Genomic DNA, 14,730 nt, shown 5'->3' with positions numbered 1-14,730 from the left:
ACACACACACACATCCAAGGTCTCCATCAAGAAGTGTGCAGTCATGGAAAGTAGCTAAGATACTATGCAGGACCCTCAAACTCCAAGGCTGCAAGAGTTTTTGTTTGTTTTTATTTAAACAAGAATATTTAGCCACAGGGACTTGCTAAATCGTGACTCTCCTTAGTGTATTATTCTTTCTGAATGGATGGCCTCCATCTCCCATAGGAAGGGTTAGTAAAAGAGTAGATTTAAACAGAGTAACTAGAGATAAAATCTCCAGTTACATTGAGTATTCTCTTGTCAAGTCTGATAGCTGTTTGGGTGTTGTAGTATACTTATTTCTCTGATGGGTCTTCCCATGCAGTTTTGATGGCTGGGAATTAAATCATAGGGTGCAGGCAGAGCATTTACTGAGTGTTGGTGTTGATTTATCTAGAACATATCTAGAAAAAAGCCAAGACTAGGATAAACAAATAAGGCAAGGGGGCCCATTTTCCAACAAGGCAATTTCTGGTCATTATATACCACTGTGGTACACCAGTAATATATAATAAACAGAGTTAATGGAAATAGACTTTTGGCTTAAAGGTGATATGGACACCTTTTCTATCGTTAATAAATACAAAATTATTATTACCTATTATTATACATTTGGTGTAATGAAGCAAATGTCACCTCTAGCAACCTCTATAGTGTCATTGGAACCCTTTTCAAAACTGTGGTCATCATCTATGGAACAACAATTGCTGATGAAAAATTGAGCATTATTGATGTCTGGATTCATAGTTTAGTACACTTATATTTTCAACATTCGGCAGATATTTTAAATCAGAGCAACTTACATATTTATCAGTATGACTGTACGTGTGCTCCCTGGGAATGGAGCCCATGACTCTGGTGGCACTAACACGATGCTGTGCCTGCTCTTACAGATGACATAGAGGAGCACTTGCGGTTCCTCATTGTTGTTTACAATATGGGTTAAATGTGCCTCCTCACTTGTCCTAAGTTCCTCCAGCATAGCTGTGTTGTGTTTACATCTCTTTCAGATGACTGCAGAGAGTCGCCCCCCAGTGCCAAGGGCCACCACTGCTCTGGCCCGGTCCGCGACCCCTAAAAACGGTACGTCTGCTACGTCAAGCAAACCCGCCACAACCAGCCGTACATCACTCACCTCCCGCACCACAGCCAGCGCCCCTGTCCCCAACGCACGCCGCTCTCTTGGTGAGTTTGCCACACACATGCACTCCCTTATCACTCACAGGGAGTGCCTGCCTTCAGATTTTGTCTAGTAAACAGCTAACAGGGTGGACTTGTAAATGTAAATCAGGGAAGTAGTGTTCAGGGCTTGAAGAGCCAGGTAGACTCCACATGGTCCACAAGTAGATTATTTATTAACAGATTGCTCTAATGACTATACAGTGTTTCATAGATTCAGACATTAAAGGTGTAGATATATTCTTGATCTTGGAATCATCCATCTACAAAGATAACAAAAGGTTACATCTCATTCTGATTTGGTATATACTTGTCTGGGGCTGTTGTCTTTCAAAATGAGGACTAAAATAGTGCCAATAAAAGAGGCCATTATAAATAAGATGGATAAACTAGGTGTACCCAAATCAACATTGCTACATTTGGCACATTGATCATGAATATCATGTAGCATATTGATAATTGTTCATGATGCTGGCACTTGTAAATATTGAGTTGTGCATCCTTAAAAACTGACAATAAAACTTGAACTTCATATTATTCAAAGAGTTATAACTGAAATATCTATTTTTCTATATCTAGCAACAACAAAAACTGAGAACAAAGTGGGTGAAGAGAAGAAGCCGAAAACTGCAGGTATGATGTGGCCAAGGTATAGTGGCTCAGGCATTTAGGGAAAAAAAAGGTTGGGGGCTCTGTATTAGATAAATCATAATAAAATATTGATATGCTACTGAACAATAGTATATTCTCCTCAGCCTACACTGCATTATAACTAATGTAAATCTTCACGGTTACTCATCTTCACTTACTTTCTATCTTTTCTTTCACCTCTAATACAGAGTTAACCAGGTCCAAAACTACAACTCCAAAACCCTCCGCCTTTACTGGCAACACCACACCTCGCCCCCGTACCACTAAGTCTGTCACCTCCACTAGCACCTCAACCACCATGGTGCCAGAGAGAAAGCCCCCTGTGCCACGTGCCCCCAGAGCTAGTTCCACCGCTACTACAACCAGCACCACCACCCGGACCAACCCTCGGCCTGCAACTGCCACAGGCCCTGATATTAAAAATGTGCGCTCCAAGATTGGATCCACAGACAACATCAAACACCAGCCTGGAGGAGGCAAGGTAGGAGGATGCAGCTCGTAGATTTGATGTCAGCATCACACATGGTAGTATTCGGCCTGGTTCTTGTCCTTTTAAGAATTACATGCTTTTTATTATATGGAGGCACTTGCTTTTTTATAGTTAGAAAACCAGGTGAGTCAGGCAAAACAAGATAATCACAAATACTAATTGATTTTGAAATGTCAAGTTGTTTCTGTCTGATGCCAGATGATTTATTAAAACCTAAACAGCACCCAGTTTCCTAAAACATTTGAAAAGTTAAGACTGTCTCCAAATTTGAATTTGAGTTCCAAGAGATACTTTTGCTTCCATTTTATAATGATCCATGTTATGATGCTTTTGGCAACAGGATGGCACTGGAACATATTAGCAGACTTATACAAGTAAAAAAATATAAATGTGACAGTACACACCCATAATACATATTCATAAGTGCTGTGATACACAAAATAATTGTTTTCTTACATCAGTCTTTTTTTTTCATATGTTCTGTAGAGTTCCAAAAAATAAACTTCTAGTCATGCAAATCTTTCTTCTCCTAATGACAAATCTTGTTTTTGTAAAAAGCAAAACAGTGATTTGTTGTAATGCATGGCCCAATTGTGGCTGTTCCTCCAACTATCCTTACCTAGTCATTGTAAAACATTAATCTGTACCTTTACTTTCTTGTTGCACTTCTCATTAAGTCTAATAGATTGTTCTCACTATAAGCGCACGTTTAACCTGAAAATAATCAGTGTTTGTACCCTAATATCACCTTTTTCCACCTGGAATGCCATTCTACCATTTCATATTCTTATCTTTCTTCCCATTAATCTTTTTCCTGGCTGAATTTCCTCCTTGGACCTAACTAGACATTGTTTGCCACCTTTACCGTTTGCCAAAGAAATGTCTTCTGTCATTGGTAATACCAACACAGTGTTCTATGAGGGCATGATTCATTTTGATTCATACAGTACAGCTGTATAATTAATCTCTTACTTCACAGCATGTCATATGAAGCAGTAAGGTGCATGGCTTTGTGATTAGGATGGAGGAGAGATCTGCTGAATTCTACTAAGCAACATGAGAGCAAACCACATTTCTCTTACATGCTCTCTATGATGGTTGTTTTATTCTTTTCCCATTTTTACCATTTGGTAGACTAGTGTTAAAGGAATAAATGTTCTGGTGTGGCTGTCTGACCCAGGGGGATTTGGGGTTGTCTCTCTAGGTCACTCTTTCTCAAAGCAGGACAGACACTCTGGCTCAGGGCTCCGTCTCCAAGGAGACCAGCCAGGGCAAAGTGAGTTCATCCCATCACCTACACCCCATTCCAGCTGTCTGCTCTTATCTTCTCCTTAGTCTCTTTGGTCTCTACTTGTTTCTGCCTGTGACTTTTCTTATTTCTCTCTCTCTCTCTCTCTCTCTCTCTCTATCTGTCTTTCAGTCAGTCTACCTCTCTCTCTCTCTCTGTCCTCTCTTCCTTTTCCTCTCCTCCTGCTTTTCTCTGCTCCTGCTTGGTTTCCTTAGTACTGTTTTTCATGCCTTCTGCACACACATACTCTATCCACAGTTAAAATGTGGTACGGAAGTTGTTGGACTCTTTCCTTTGATTTCAAATGATTCAAATAAATTTTTTTAGTCTTTAATACCACCATAAATGAATCATACTTTAGTCTTTTTTTATAAAACAAATCCTTTGCATTCATAAAACATGTAAGACAATGTTCTTTTTGTATTTGTTAACTGGATCTGTCTGTTAATAATCTAATATACAGAAATATAGGATGATTTTAACACTTTTTAGGTTTAACCCCTATCTTTGTTTAGTTATGGCTACGAGAAATTCTCTATATGAGGCCTGTCTGAAAGCTTGTCTGCTAAAGAAACATTGCCCACAAACATGAAAATTTTGTTATGCCTTATGCATTTTCACCCATAAACGCTTTGCAAACGTACACCACCCGGTCATTGTCACTGCAAGACCCAAATAATGTTCAAACAGCATTGATACTGTAGACAAAGACTGACCAATGATGAATGGTGGAGTGATGATGATGATGACGATGGAATGTGGCTGAAACAATAATAATAATAATAAACTTTACAGTACAAAATATAAACAAGCATGAAGAGAAAGGTAATCAAGAAATAAGGAAGACAAATATAAAAAATGTGAATATAATAATAGTTCTAATGTGCAATATACACACACACACACACACACAAATATATATATATATATATATATATAAAACAAAAACATAACAAAAATTAATATCAAAGTAATATAATCTTTTTAGGTGTTTTTTTCTTGATTGATGAATGTTTATTGGTAATGTGTTCCATATCTTTGGTACCTAAAAACAAAATGCAGCCTCCTACTCTTCTTAAGTTTCAAATGTAGATTATCGAGACAGCTAGCACTAGATGACATTGACACTTTAACATTATAATGACATTATAATCTAGGGACTCTGAGATGTATTAATCTTTCAAGAGATTTGAAAACTAAATTTTTAAAAGTTTTGAGACTAGCACAAAATTTGGTTTTCAAAAATTTTGCTGCTTCAGTTTTTATGGGGCCAATTTGCATTAACTCTAGATTGTGCAGAGTGATCAGATGAATTGCAATTAATTGCAAAGTGATTCCTTGCCAAGAAAATTAACTCACTCACAAAAATTACTGCATTCCAGCCACTGCATTCCAGCCCTGCCACAAAATGGCCTGCTAACATCATTTCAGTGATCGTCTCGTTAGCTCATGTTAACGAAGACAAGGCATCTGATATCTCTCTGTCATGCTGATTATAAGAGCAGTCTGGTTGCTTTAAAAGGGTGGTGGTGCTTGAAAGTACCCAAGAAAGTCAAGCACCCAAGAAAGTCAAGCAAGCACCAGGTCCATCTCCTAAAGAGGATGCAGCTATGGGATCAGGACACCACCAGTGCAGAACTTGCTCAGGAATGGCAGAAGGCAGGTGTCAGTGCATCTGTACACACAGTGAGGCAAAGAATTTTACAGGATGACTTGGTGTCAATAAGGGCAGCAAAGAAGCCACTTCTCTCCAAGAAAAACATCAAGGGCAGACTGACATTCTATAGGAAGTATAGGATTGGACTGCAGAGGACTGGGGTAAAGTTATTTACTCTGATGAAGCCCCCTTCAGGCTGTTTGGGACATCTGGACAAATGATTGTCCGGAGAAGAAAAGATGAACACTACCATGAGTCCTGTCATGCCAACAGTGAGGTATCCTGAAACCGTTCATATATAGGGTTGCTTCACATCCAAGGGAGTGGGTTTGCTCAATATTTTGCATAACACTTCCATGAATAAGGAATAGTATCAAAACATCCTCCAAGAGCAACTTCTTCCAACAATCCAGGAGCAATTTGGTGATGAACAATGCTTTTTCTAGCATGACGGAGCACCATGTCACAAGGCAAAAGTGATAACCAAGTGGCTCGGTGAACAAAACATTGAAAGGTTTGGTCCATGGACAGGAAACTTCCCAGATCTCAATCCCACTGAGAACCTGTGGTCAATCCTCAAAAAGAGGGTGGACAAACAAAAACACAGAAACTGTGATCAATTCCAAGCACTGATTAGGCAAGAATGGGTTGCCATCAGTCAAGATTTTGCCCAGAAGCTGATATCCAGCATGCCAAGGCAAATTGCATAAGTCTTAAAAAGAAGGGTCAACACTGCAAATATTAAGGCTTTGCTTAAACTGGAGGTATTTGTCAATAAAAAGGTTTAAAAAAAAAAAACAACTTATAAAATGCTTAGAATTGTACTTCACTATATGCTATTAATATCTGACAAAAGGATCTAAAAAAAATACCGAGGCAGTAAACTTTGTGAAAACCAAAATTTGTCAGTCGCAAAACTTTTGGCTACGAGTATAGTAAAATGTTTATAGTTGATTCTAAAGGAAATGTCACCTATATAGTGAAGTTGTTGCATCTAGTAAAGTGGACACAGATTGTAGCTGCTAGGTAGGTTTTTTTAAAAAGTTGGGAAATGATTGTATACATATTATTGGCTGAGCACAGAATCATTATGCATTATGAATTATTATGACACTGGATGTCGTGGCTAAACTGTAGAATGACAATGCTGAGCTTTGTCCTGGAGCTTACACTAACTGAACTACTGTCTCTGTATGTCCCTGTCATGTTTCACTCTTCTTGCATCTTATTTGCCTATCACTCAAGATAATTTCAATGTTGTAATGATATAATAATCCCACAGAAACTTGGCACTTACACTTGACTGACATGCTGACACTCTAGGCATGTGTGTGCGTGTGTGTTGGGTGGGCATACTTCTGTGAATGTGCATGTTCACAAGTGTATTCTCCCTATTTTATAGTTTAGCCTAGAAACTAAATCAAAATGTCAGTTTGGTAAGCATCTCTCGTATGCTGACGCCCCAGTCAGAATTTTCATGGATCTGAGGAGCTCAAAATCATCTGTAAGTGAATCCTGATGCTTCTTCTGGGCAGGACTGAATTGAAATAATGATGTGTATGAATTCTTGTTTTGTGAATCCTGACCCTTTTTTTCATTTATTTTTGAACCAAACAGCCAAACAGGTGCAATCACATAGGAAGAATATATTATTTTTAAATTCTGACTAATTTATGTAATGTGGGGATTTATTATTTTGACCATAGTTGCAAAACATTACACAACATTACTCATCTTTCTTCCTTATGGTGCTAAAATGTAACATTACCAGATATGGTAAAAACAGCTAGGGTGCTTTTGAAGCTAGTTTATTTGTAGGCATTGCAGCATTTAGTTCTTTTGACAGGTATGAAATGTGTATTGTGCACACCGAAAATGCAGATCATTATGCTAAAAACGTCCATTCAAAACCTTGTGTGATTTAATGTACAGAAACTGCATATATAAATGCAAGTGTCTTGAATTACAGGAAGTAGTTGGCTTGTCATTTGTCTTTAGAATTAACTTGCACAAATATTCAGCTCTAGGGTGAAACTGCATTGCATCGTCATATGCTCTGTTTAGTTGCTTATGCCAAAACAATAAATATGGAGGGAGAAAAAAGGCAGTAGTTGCCAGCTTCTGGGGGTAGCTTTATCTGGACTGGGCACCTGCCCATTCATGAGACTGGCATGTCCCAGGAATTTCTAGTGTTTGGATCATCATTTCTAGAAATATTAAAGATGCATGGCAAGACCTGCTCGGCACCTGCGTGCATTTATTTTTCTTTTGATTACCCTTTCAAGTTTTGCCCAGAAATCAGTATGGCTGAATATATGTGATCACTGTTCAGTAGATATGATTTGTCATCTGAAGGCCATGCTTCACTGCAATCAAAATACTAAAAGAGAACATATCTGGCAATATAATCAGTAATCAAAATACTAAAACGGAACATAGCTGGCAATAAAATCATTCATACACAAAGATTTCCTACAAAACCTTGTACTCTGTGGACCAGGATTTGGCCACATGATCTGTTCCTATATCTCAGTCACTGGGGTGCACTAGTGCTCTTTCAGGAATTAATGATTGGGGCTTTGAACCACAATAGTTTAATCTAACTTTGATGCATGTGAAACCAATTTATTTTGTTCTTTTCAACAATAATGAGTCCAAATGTTCTGTTTTATGTCCAGTGTATGACAATATATCTATTTATGATGTCGTTTATATTGATTTTATATCCTTTGCTTACTGGCAATAAATATATAACTGTGCATTCAGATTCACTTTTCTGGACATACTCGAGCATTTAGCCTCATTTCCCCATGATATTAATACCACAAAGGCTTCTCTTTACAGTGGAAAAGGGCTTTTATTTACTGATGTCATTTTGTTGTTCCTAACTAGAAATGCTATTTTAAACATAGCATGGCACATACATGCCAGTTAACTGTAGTTTCTAGTCCATTAAAGTGCCTAACCAGTTGTAAACAGAGTAGTACCTATCAAGGAGTCTGCTTGAGCTTCTAGATGCTTCAGCTTTCCCTCTTTGTCCTGTCTTCCTCTGACCTGGTGATCCCTGGTGTCCTTCTGCTCTCTGCCTGCCATGCTGTGTTATAGGTTCAGATAGTCTCCAAAAAGGTGGACTACAGCCATGTTACATCTCGCTTGGGTTCTAAGGACAATATGAAGCATGTCCCTGGTGGAGGGAACGTAAGTACTGCATGTGAAAAACCGCTATCAGCAAAATCAGGCCAGAGCAGTCTTTTTATCAAAGACCTCGGTGCTTCTTTTCAGAACAGGGTGAAGCAGCATTAAATTCCAGTTTTATTTGTGAATAAATTCATTTAGAGTGAAGCATAGGGTGTAATAGTGCTATTAGTGGGCGAAGCCTTGCTTTTATTAAACTTCATTTTGCTGAAGATCAAACCTTCTCAGATCAGATTTGCTGAAGATCAAACCTTTACTATTCACTAACAGCAGTTTGAATTTTAATTTCTCTTCATGGCTACCGCTACTACTTTATTCTCTTGAGCCCTCCTTTTTAGACGGTAATTCCCTTCCAGTGTACCAGTGACCACTGTTAAATAGTACTGCCAGTAGTTAACATATTCATACTAAATAATTTGTCTAAGCTATATCAATTATTCAGCTTCCCTTTTGTATCTTTTGAATCTTATGTGTATTCCATTGAGTGGCATGCGTTGAATTTCCTGCACTGCCTGTGGATTTTTTTGGTACAAACAAAGCAACAGATGTTCGATGAGCTCCTGCATCACTAGTATAAAACAGTAAAACACTTTTAACATTTTTATAGGAGCCTATTTGATATGTTCACAGGTCCACATTCACAGTAAGAAGGTTGACGTCAGTAAAGTGACCTCAAAATGTGGCTCAAAGATCAACATTAAGCACAAACCAGGTAAGGCCAAAGATGGCTTAGGTCCTGTACCTCACACCTCAGGTTCTATACCTCACATGCCTTACCAAGTTGCACTTTGGGTTAGATGAAAGCAGAAGAATGCAGGAACTGTTGGATGTTACTGTGGTTTTAATGTTTCTTGTAGGAGGTGGAGATATAAAGATTGAGTCTCATAAGGTGAACTTCAAAGAGAAAGCCCAGCCCAAGGTGGGTTCTTTGGACAACGTCAGCCATGCACCTGGTGGGGGGAATGTTAAGGTGAGTTTGGGGGAAAGAAAACATTGTACTTTTCATAACCATTTTCCCTACAGTTTCATTTACACAATTACTTTTATTAGATTCCTAATCTTTCAGATCCCTTTTTATACTTCATAAGTCTGTGTTATAACTAAATGAAAGTATGTACATTTTGGCTGTTAACTTATTAATAATCCCTGTAACTGTAGCTAGATCTTTTTTTTTAATTGAATATCTTGCTGAAACTATACTATATGCAAATTAAATATGAAGTTTTAAGGTCCTCTACACTCAGAGGGTGCATAAAATAATGATAGCCCCACATCAAAAAGTACTTTGAAGTAACTAATTTACAATTACACTTATACAAATTAATTTAAATGAAAATTAACAGTATATGTCAATTATAAAGGGGGTCAGATAACTCAAATATCAAAGTGACAATTTTTAAAGAAATCTGAAACAGCAAGACGCTAAACAGAACAAAAATCCAGCCTCAAAAAACATAGCACTGAATCAACATTTTGGTGTCAAACTGTATACAAACTGGAATTTACTGGAATTTATTTATTGCTGGGAAATTGCTTGTATCTAGTGCTAGCAACCTGGTGTAAAGAACCTGCAACCTGGACCCCTGCACAATGGAAAAAGTATTAGTCTTATGTGTTGTCTTTTGTGTTTTTCCCTACATCACACTGTGTGGAGAATGCCAAAAGATGTCTTCCCAGTAGTTGAATGTCTGTTGTCATGTTATGTGGATACAGAATATTTGGAATATCCTAAGATGATAAAGATACACATTGCTAAATAAGTTCAAGGATTGTTCCATGAACACCTGGATGAAGTGATAAAAATTCCTTGGGGCCCCAGTCACCAGTTCTAAGCACTGTTGTATTATTATGAGATGTTCTGCAAAACCAAAAATGGAGAAAAAGAAAATTAAAAGAACAGTAACTAGGTAAATAAACTCAGTGGTAATTATGAGGTAAAGTGTTGTATTGTCTTGCAATATTATTGAACAGTGCATCATTTATCACGTCCCTTTCCTGTTAAAAGGCCATACACAATTTCTGTCTGTTCTATGAAGTCATCTTTAAAACATGTGAATATGAAAATTGTATTGTTTCATCATTTATTTCCTGGTTCTGTTTTCATGTTTTGATACCCTTATAATTCAAGATCCACTTTAAGTTCTTCATTCTGGTATTTTTTGTTTGTTTGTTTGCTGCTGTTTTTTTTAAGTTGTCTATTTACTGAATCTGATGACCTTTAATCTCTCTAACTGTCTTTAGGATTTGCCCACAAAGATTGACATGGGCATCTTCCGGGTGGTTGTTGTATAGCAGCTGAGAACCAAAGATAGCTCGTAGTGGTTTTTTGTAGTTTTTGAAAGGAAAAGTCTAGGGTGGAAAATTAAGGGAAACTCTGTTCACTTGAGATCAAAGAAGGAGTGTCTTAAAGCACTCATCTTTCCTTACCATTTCATTTCATTTATCCAGGTGTAGTCCAGCTGGCTCACTATGCTGCACAGGTTAATATATTCGCTGATTCTGATGATAAAAGCCTTAACGTGATTAATCAAGTGTCTTAAAGTAGGGAAAACTCTAAATGTGTGAGGTTGTGGCCTTCCAGGACTGAAATTCAGGAGCAAGACTTTAATCTCTTGGGTGCATTCAGAAAGAACCTGTCAGCCTATTTTATTGGTTGTGATGTCACCTTTCCCCTCAGCCTATAGCCATTCATTTCTGCATGAAAATTTCCATGGCTGTGCTGTCCATCTGCACATATTCATCCACACAATCACCTTTAAACATCATATTGTACTTTCAGTCCTTAAAACAGAACAAAACAGATGCCCATTGACCAGGGCATCATAATGATAAAATCTAATGATTTGTTTCATATGTTACTTGTAGCCTGAGGTGGCAAAATGTTGGAATGTTGCATGAAGCATTATTTATTTATTTTATAATTCCAGGTATTGTATATCATAGTAGAAATGAATAATAACTATTAACAATAGTAATATAATAATAATGGGGATAAGATTAGTGGCATATTTTACATTTGATGTCACTTCCATAATTTACTGTAAAACAAGTTAAACCTTTTTTTTTTCCAAATGTAAGGTATGATATGAGAGTTCTTCTGAAAGATTTAACTGCCCAGTATGTCAGCCTCATTTTGGGTTCTTCACTTCCTCCAGTTCCACAATCACATCAAATCTCAATGGGGTATATCCAGTGTACATCTATCCATATAATAAAAGTACTGAGAATTATTCAAATGGTATCTCCATATTAACCATGTTGTGATTTGCATTCAAGCAGAGCTTAATGTTTGTTTGCTGCTGACCTAAAATTAAAATATGTTTGGTATATCTCTAAGCACATTGTGATTGTATATCAATGAGAGGAATTTTTCCCGCATCGTATCATAACACCATTTAAAAACTCCGGTAAAGTTCAGTTATCGAATTGTTGCATTGCACATTGAGATTGTGTCTCATACCTTTAATTGACGTGGTCTGCACTCACAAATGGAGGGTAATCACAAAAACACTTAATTTCATTCAGAACTGGCTGATTCCATGTGCATGTTAAGTTTTCTCATTTAAATATTGTGGGTTATATTTGGTTTTATTTATATATATATATATATATATATATATATAATATAAATTTTTATTTATTTTGCTTTATTTGTTTTGGGGGTTTTCCTTTTTTTTCTCATGTGCATCATCATTGAGGCATGGCATTAGCCATGAACAGCACTTCAAACATTTATGCTCAACCATTACCTCAACCCATCCCACCACTGCCAGGGCATATCCATTGCCATTTCATCGGCATCTTTTGTATTGACACACTGCTATGTGTTTCTAGGCTGAGGGGGAACAGGAGACAGTTGAGGGGAGTGGGGCTCCCTCTAGTGGTTCCTTGGCAGCCCAGCCGGCAGCTGGCCCTGCCCAGGAGAATGGGCTGAAGGAGGGCACTCCGTGTGGGGGCGAGGCTCTCCGGGACCCCCAGGGTCTGGACTCGCTCATCCCTGAGACAAGTAAGTTTGTGTTGCACCCTGCTCCAGTGCCAAGACCTACTCCAAACCCCTCTCTCGGATTCCCCGTTATGTATTAGATTAGCACAGTTCCCACTGAATCAATTATCTTTAATTAGGAGCTGTGCCCTGTCTCAGGGCTAGATATGATTTTACTTCTGGAGTGTTTGGAGTGTGTGTGTGTGTGTGTGTGTGTGTGTGTGTGTGTGTGTGTGTGTGTGTGTGTGTATATATATATATATATATATATATATATATATATATAGATATATATATATATATAGATATATATATATAGATAGATATATAGATATATAGAGTACATATATATATATATATATATAGAGAGAGAGAGAGAGAGAGAGAGAGAGAGAGAGAGAGAGAGAGAGTACATACATATATATATATATATATATATATATATAGAGTACATGTGGTATATTAGAATGGCCATGGTTGAAAAGCAGTTTTATTATTGTATGAAGAACTGGAAGTGGTTCTTGATTGGAACTTCTATATTTGCTTTTGTAGTTTTTAAGTGATCTGATAAAGGGGGCATTTTCTAAAACTTGCTTATTCATGTGAATTATTGTTTTCAGGTAGATTGTTTGTCATTGGTGACCATCCATTCATAGATAGTAAGGACCTTTATTGTCAGTGATTAATAATAGATGAGGATAGCAAAAGTTTTCATTGGACTCATTGCAATGTGTAAGCTTAAATTCTTCACAATGTAAAATAAATTATCTTCATGGATGTTTTGTTAGGAATTAAACTTTCTTCAGTTCAGAACAGAAAAAAAGCTTAGTTTGACTTACTGTGGTGTAAACCAGTCTCACCAAAATTTGGAATAGACGTATTTGTACTGGAGAAGACCATCTGCTATATGCCATAAATATAAATGTAATAAAGAAGAAGAGTACTTCATATCAAAATTCGATCTATAATACTCATAAACATTTTAGTTTTTACTATTATACATGTGTATTCATTTCATAATATCCATGATTATATACATTTTTACAAACATATTTTGTGTTTATTCATTGTAGTTTTTCTGTTCTTTGAAACAACAGCAAAAAAAAAAAAGAAGACTTGATGTTCTTTTCCCTTGATGACCATATCATCTTGACTTCTTATTTTTCAGGCATCTAATTCTTCTTTTTGCTGTCACTTTACCCTTTTCATTTCAATTACCCTTACACCCCCTGTCCTCTCCCTTTTTTCTCCCTCTGTCCTGTTTCCTGTTCTATTTTTTCTGTTTTCCAATACCCTTTCGCTGCAGATTGAGTCTTTCAAGTTAAACTTCCGCGAGAACGCCCGCTCTCGCACGGACCACGGAGCCGACATCATAACCTGGCCCACCCTGGGTGACAGCCCTGCTCACCCACATCCACTCCGCAGCAGCGTCTCATTCAACGACTCCTTGGCGACTGCCGGCTTCCCTCGCTCATCCACAACCCCTGCCCTCTTCTTAGAATCTCAGGGGCAGGGCTGCAACCCTGGCTCACTCACCATGCTCTGGACATGACTTTCTCTACTCATACTCTTGAAACCTTGTTCCCTGGGTATTTACATCTGAGTATTTAATCTGGTGATGAATAGGTGAAATTAATTTAGCAGAATCTCTTCCCCTGCCCTTCCTCAGCTATACAGATCATGTTATTCAGTCAGAGCGCCTTCCCTTAGAGCATGATATAGGCCAGGTTTTCTGGTTGTATTCTGGCAAGTTTCGTCTTATTCAGTACTGCAGTCTTAGAAAATCTGTTATGATTTCTCATGGTGTAATCAACTGGATATGACCTGTACAACATGACCTGTACTCCTGTGTTTGTCAAGTTGACGCAAACGCTCATCATAGGCACGTCAGACCATTGTTTTTTGTTGCACTTCTTTATCAGCATGTGGGGTTGTCATGACACTGCTTCATTGACTGCCCTGCTTCAGTATCCTCCAAGCTCACTCTCATTCCCTTCCTTGGCCTCCATGTGAACCCATAGTTAAAACAAGTAGTCTGTTTCAGCAGTATCTTGAAATTCTGTGTTTTTGTGATGGTGTGTTTGCGTGAACTCTGTGACTATGAGCTGTGTTGCGTTCATTTGACATTTAATTTTCAGTTATGCTCGAATGTTTGATACTTATATTGGTTTCCTTCTTGTAAAGCAATACAGTGGTCTCTGCCTACAGGACATTAAGTACTTAAAACACACAGAAAGTGAAGCTGTCACTCTTGGATACAGTTCCAC

General features: G+C 37.7%; 1 protein-coding gene across 7 annotated transcripts in view; it reads left to right on the top strand.

Moving 5' to 3' along the window:
• LOC113572988 (microtubule-associated protein 4) overlaps window positions 1-13,890 on the top strand; it is a 65,206-nt gene extending 51,316 nt beyond the window's left edge. For 4 of the 7 annotated variants that reach the window (XM_027002977.2, XM_027002982.2, XM_027002976.2 and 1 more), the window contains 9 exons: window positions 1,032-1,206; window positions 1,780-1,833; window positions 2,040-2,332; window positions 3,546-3,617; window positions 8,392-8,484; window positions 9,112-9,193; window positions 9,339-9,451; window positions 12,316-12,487; window positions 13,770-13,890. In XM_027002977.2, the coding sequence (XP_026858778.2) occupies window positions 1,032-1,206; window positions 1,780-1,833; window positions 2,040-2,332; window positions 3,546-3,617; window positions 8,392-8,484; window positions 9,112-9,193; window positions 9,339-9,451; window positions 12,316-12,487; window positions 13,770-13,774 (1,059 nt within the window). In that variant the 3' untranslated portion in view covers window positions 13,775-13,890. The remainder of the gene's footprint in view (window positions 1-1,031; window positions 1,207-1,779; window positions 1,834-2,039; window positions 2,333-3,545; window positions 3,618-8,391; window positions 8,485-9,111; window positions 9,194-9,338; window positions 9,452-12,315; window positions 12,488-13,769) is intronic. The other 3 variants (XM_027002981.2, XM_027002979.2, XM_027002980.2) reach the window with 3 other exon arrangements.
• Window positions 13,891-14,730: the final 840 nt, after the last annotated feature.

The sequence above is a fragment of the Electrophorus electricus genome, chromosome 10, assembly GCF_013358815.1.
Source record: "Electrophorus electricus isolate fEleEle1 chromosome 10, fEleEle1.pri, whole genome shotgun sequence".
Taxonomy (NCBI): domain Eukaryota; kingdom Metazoa; phylum Chordata; class Actinopteri; order Gymnotiformes; family Gymnotidae; genus Electrophorus; species Electrophorus electricus.
This window is presented reverse-complemented; position numbering and strand designations above follow the sequence as displayed.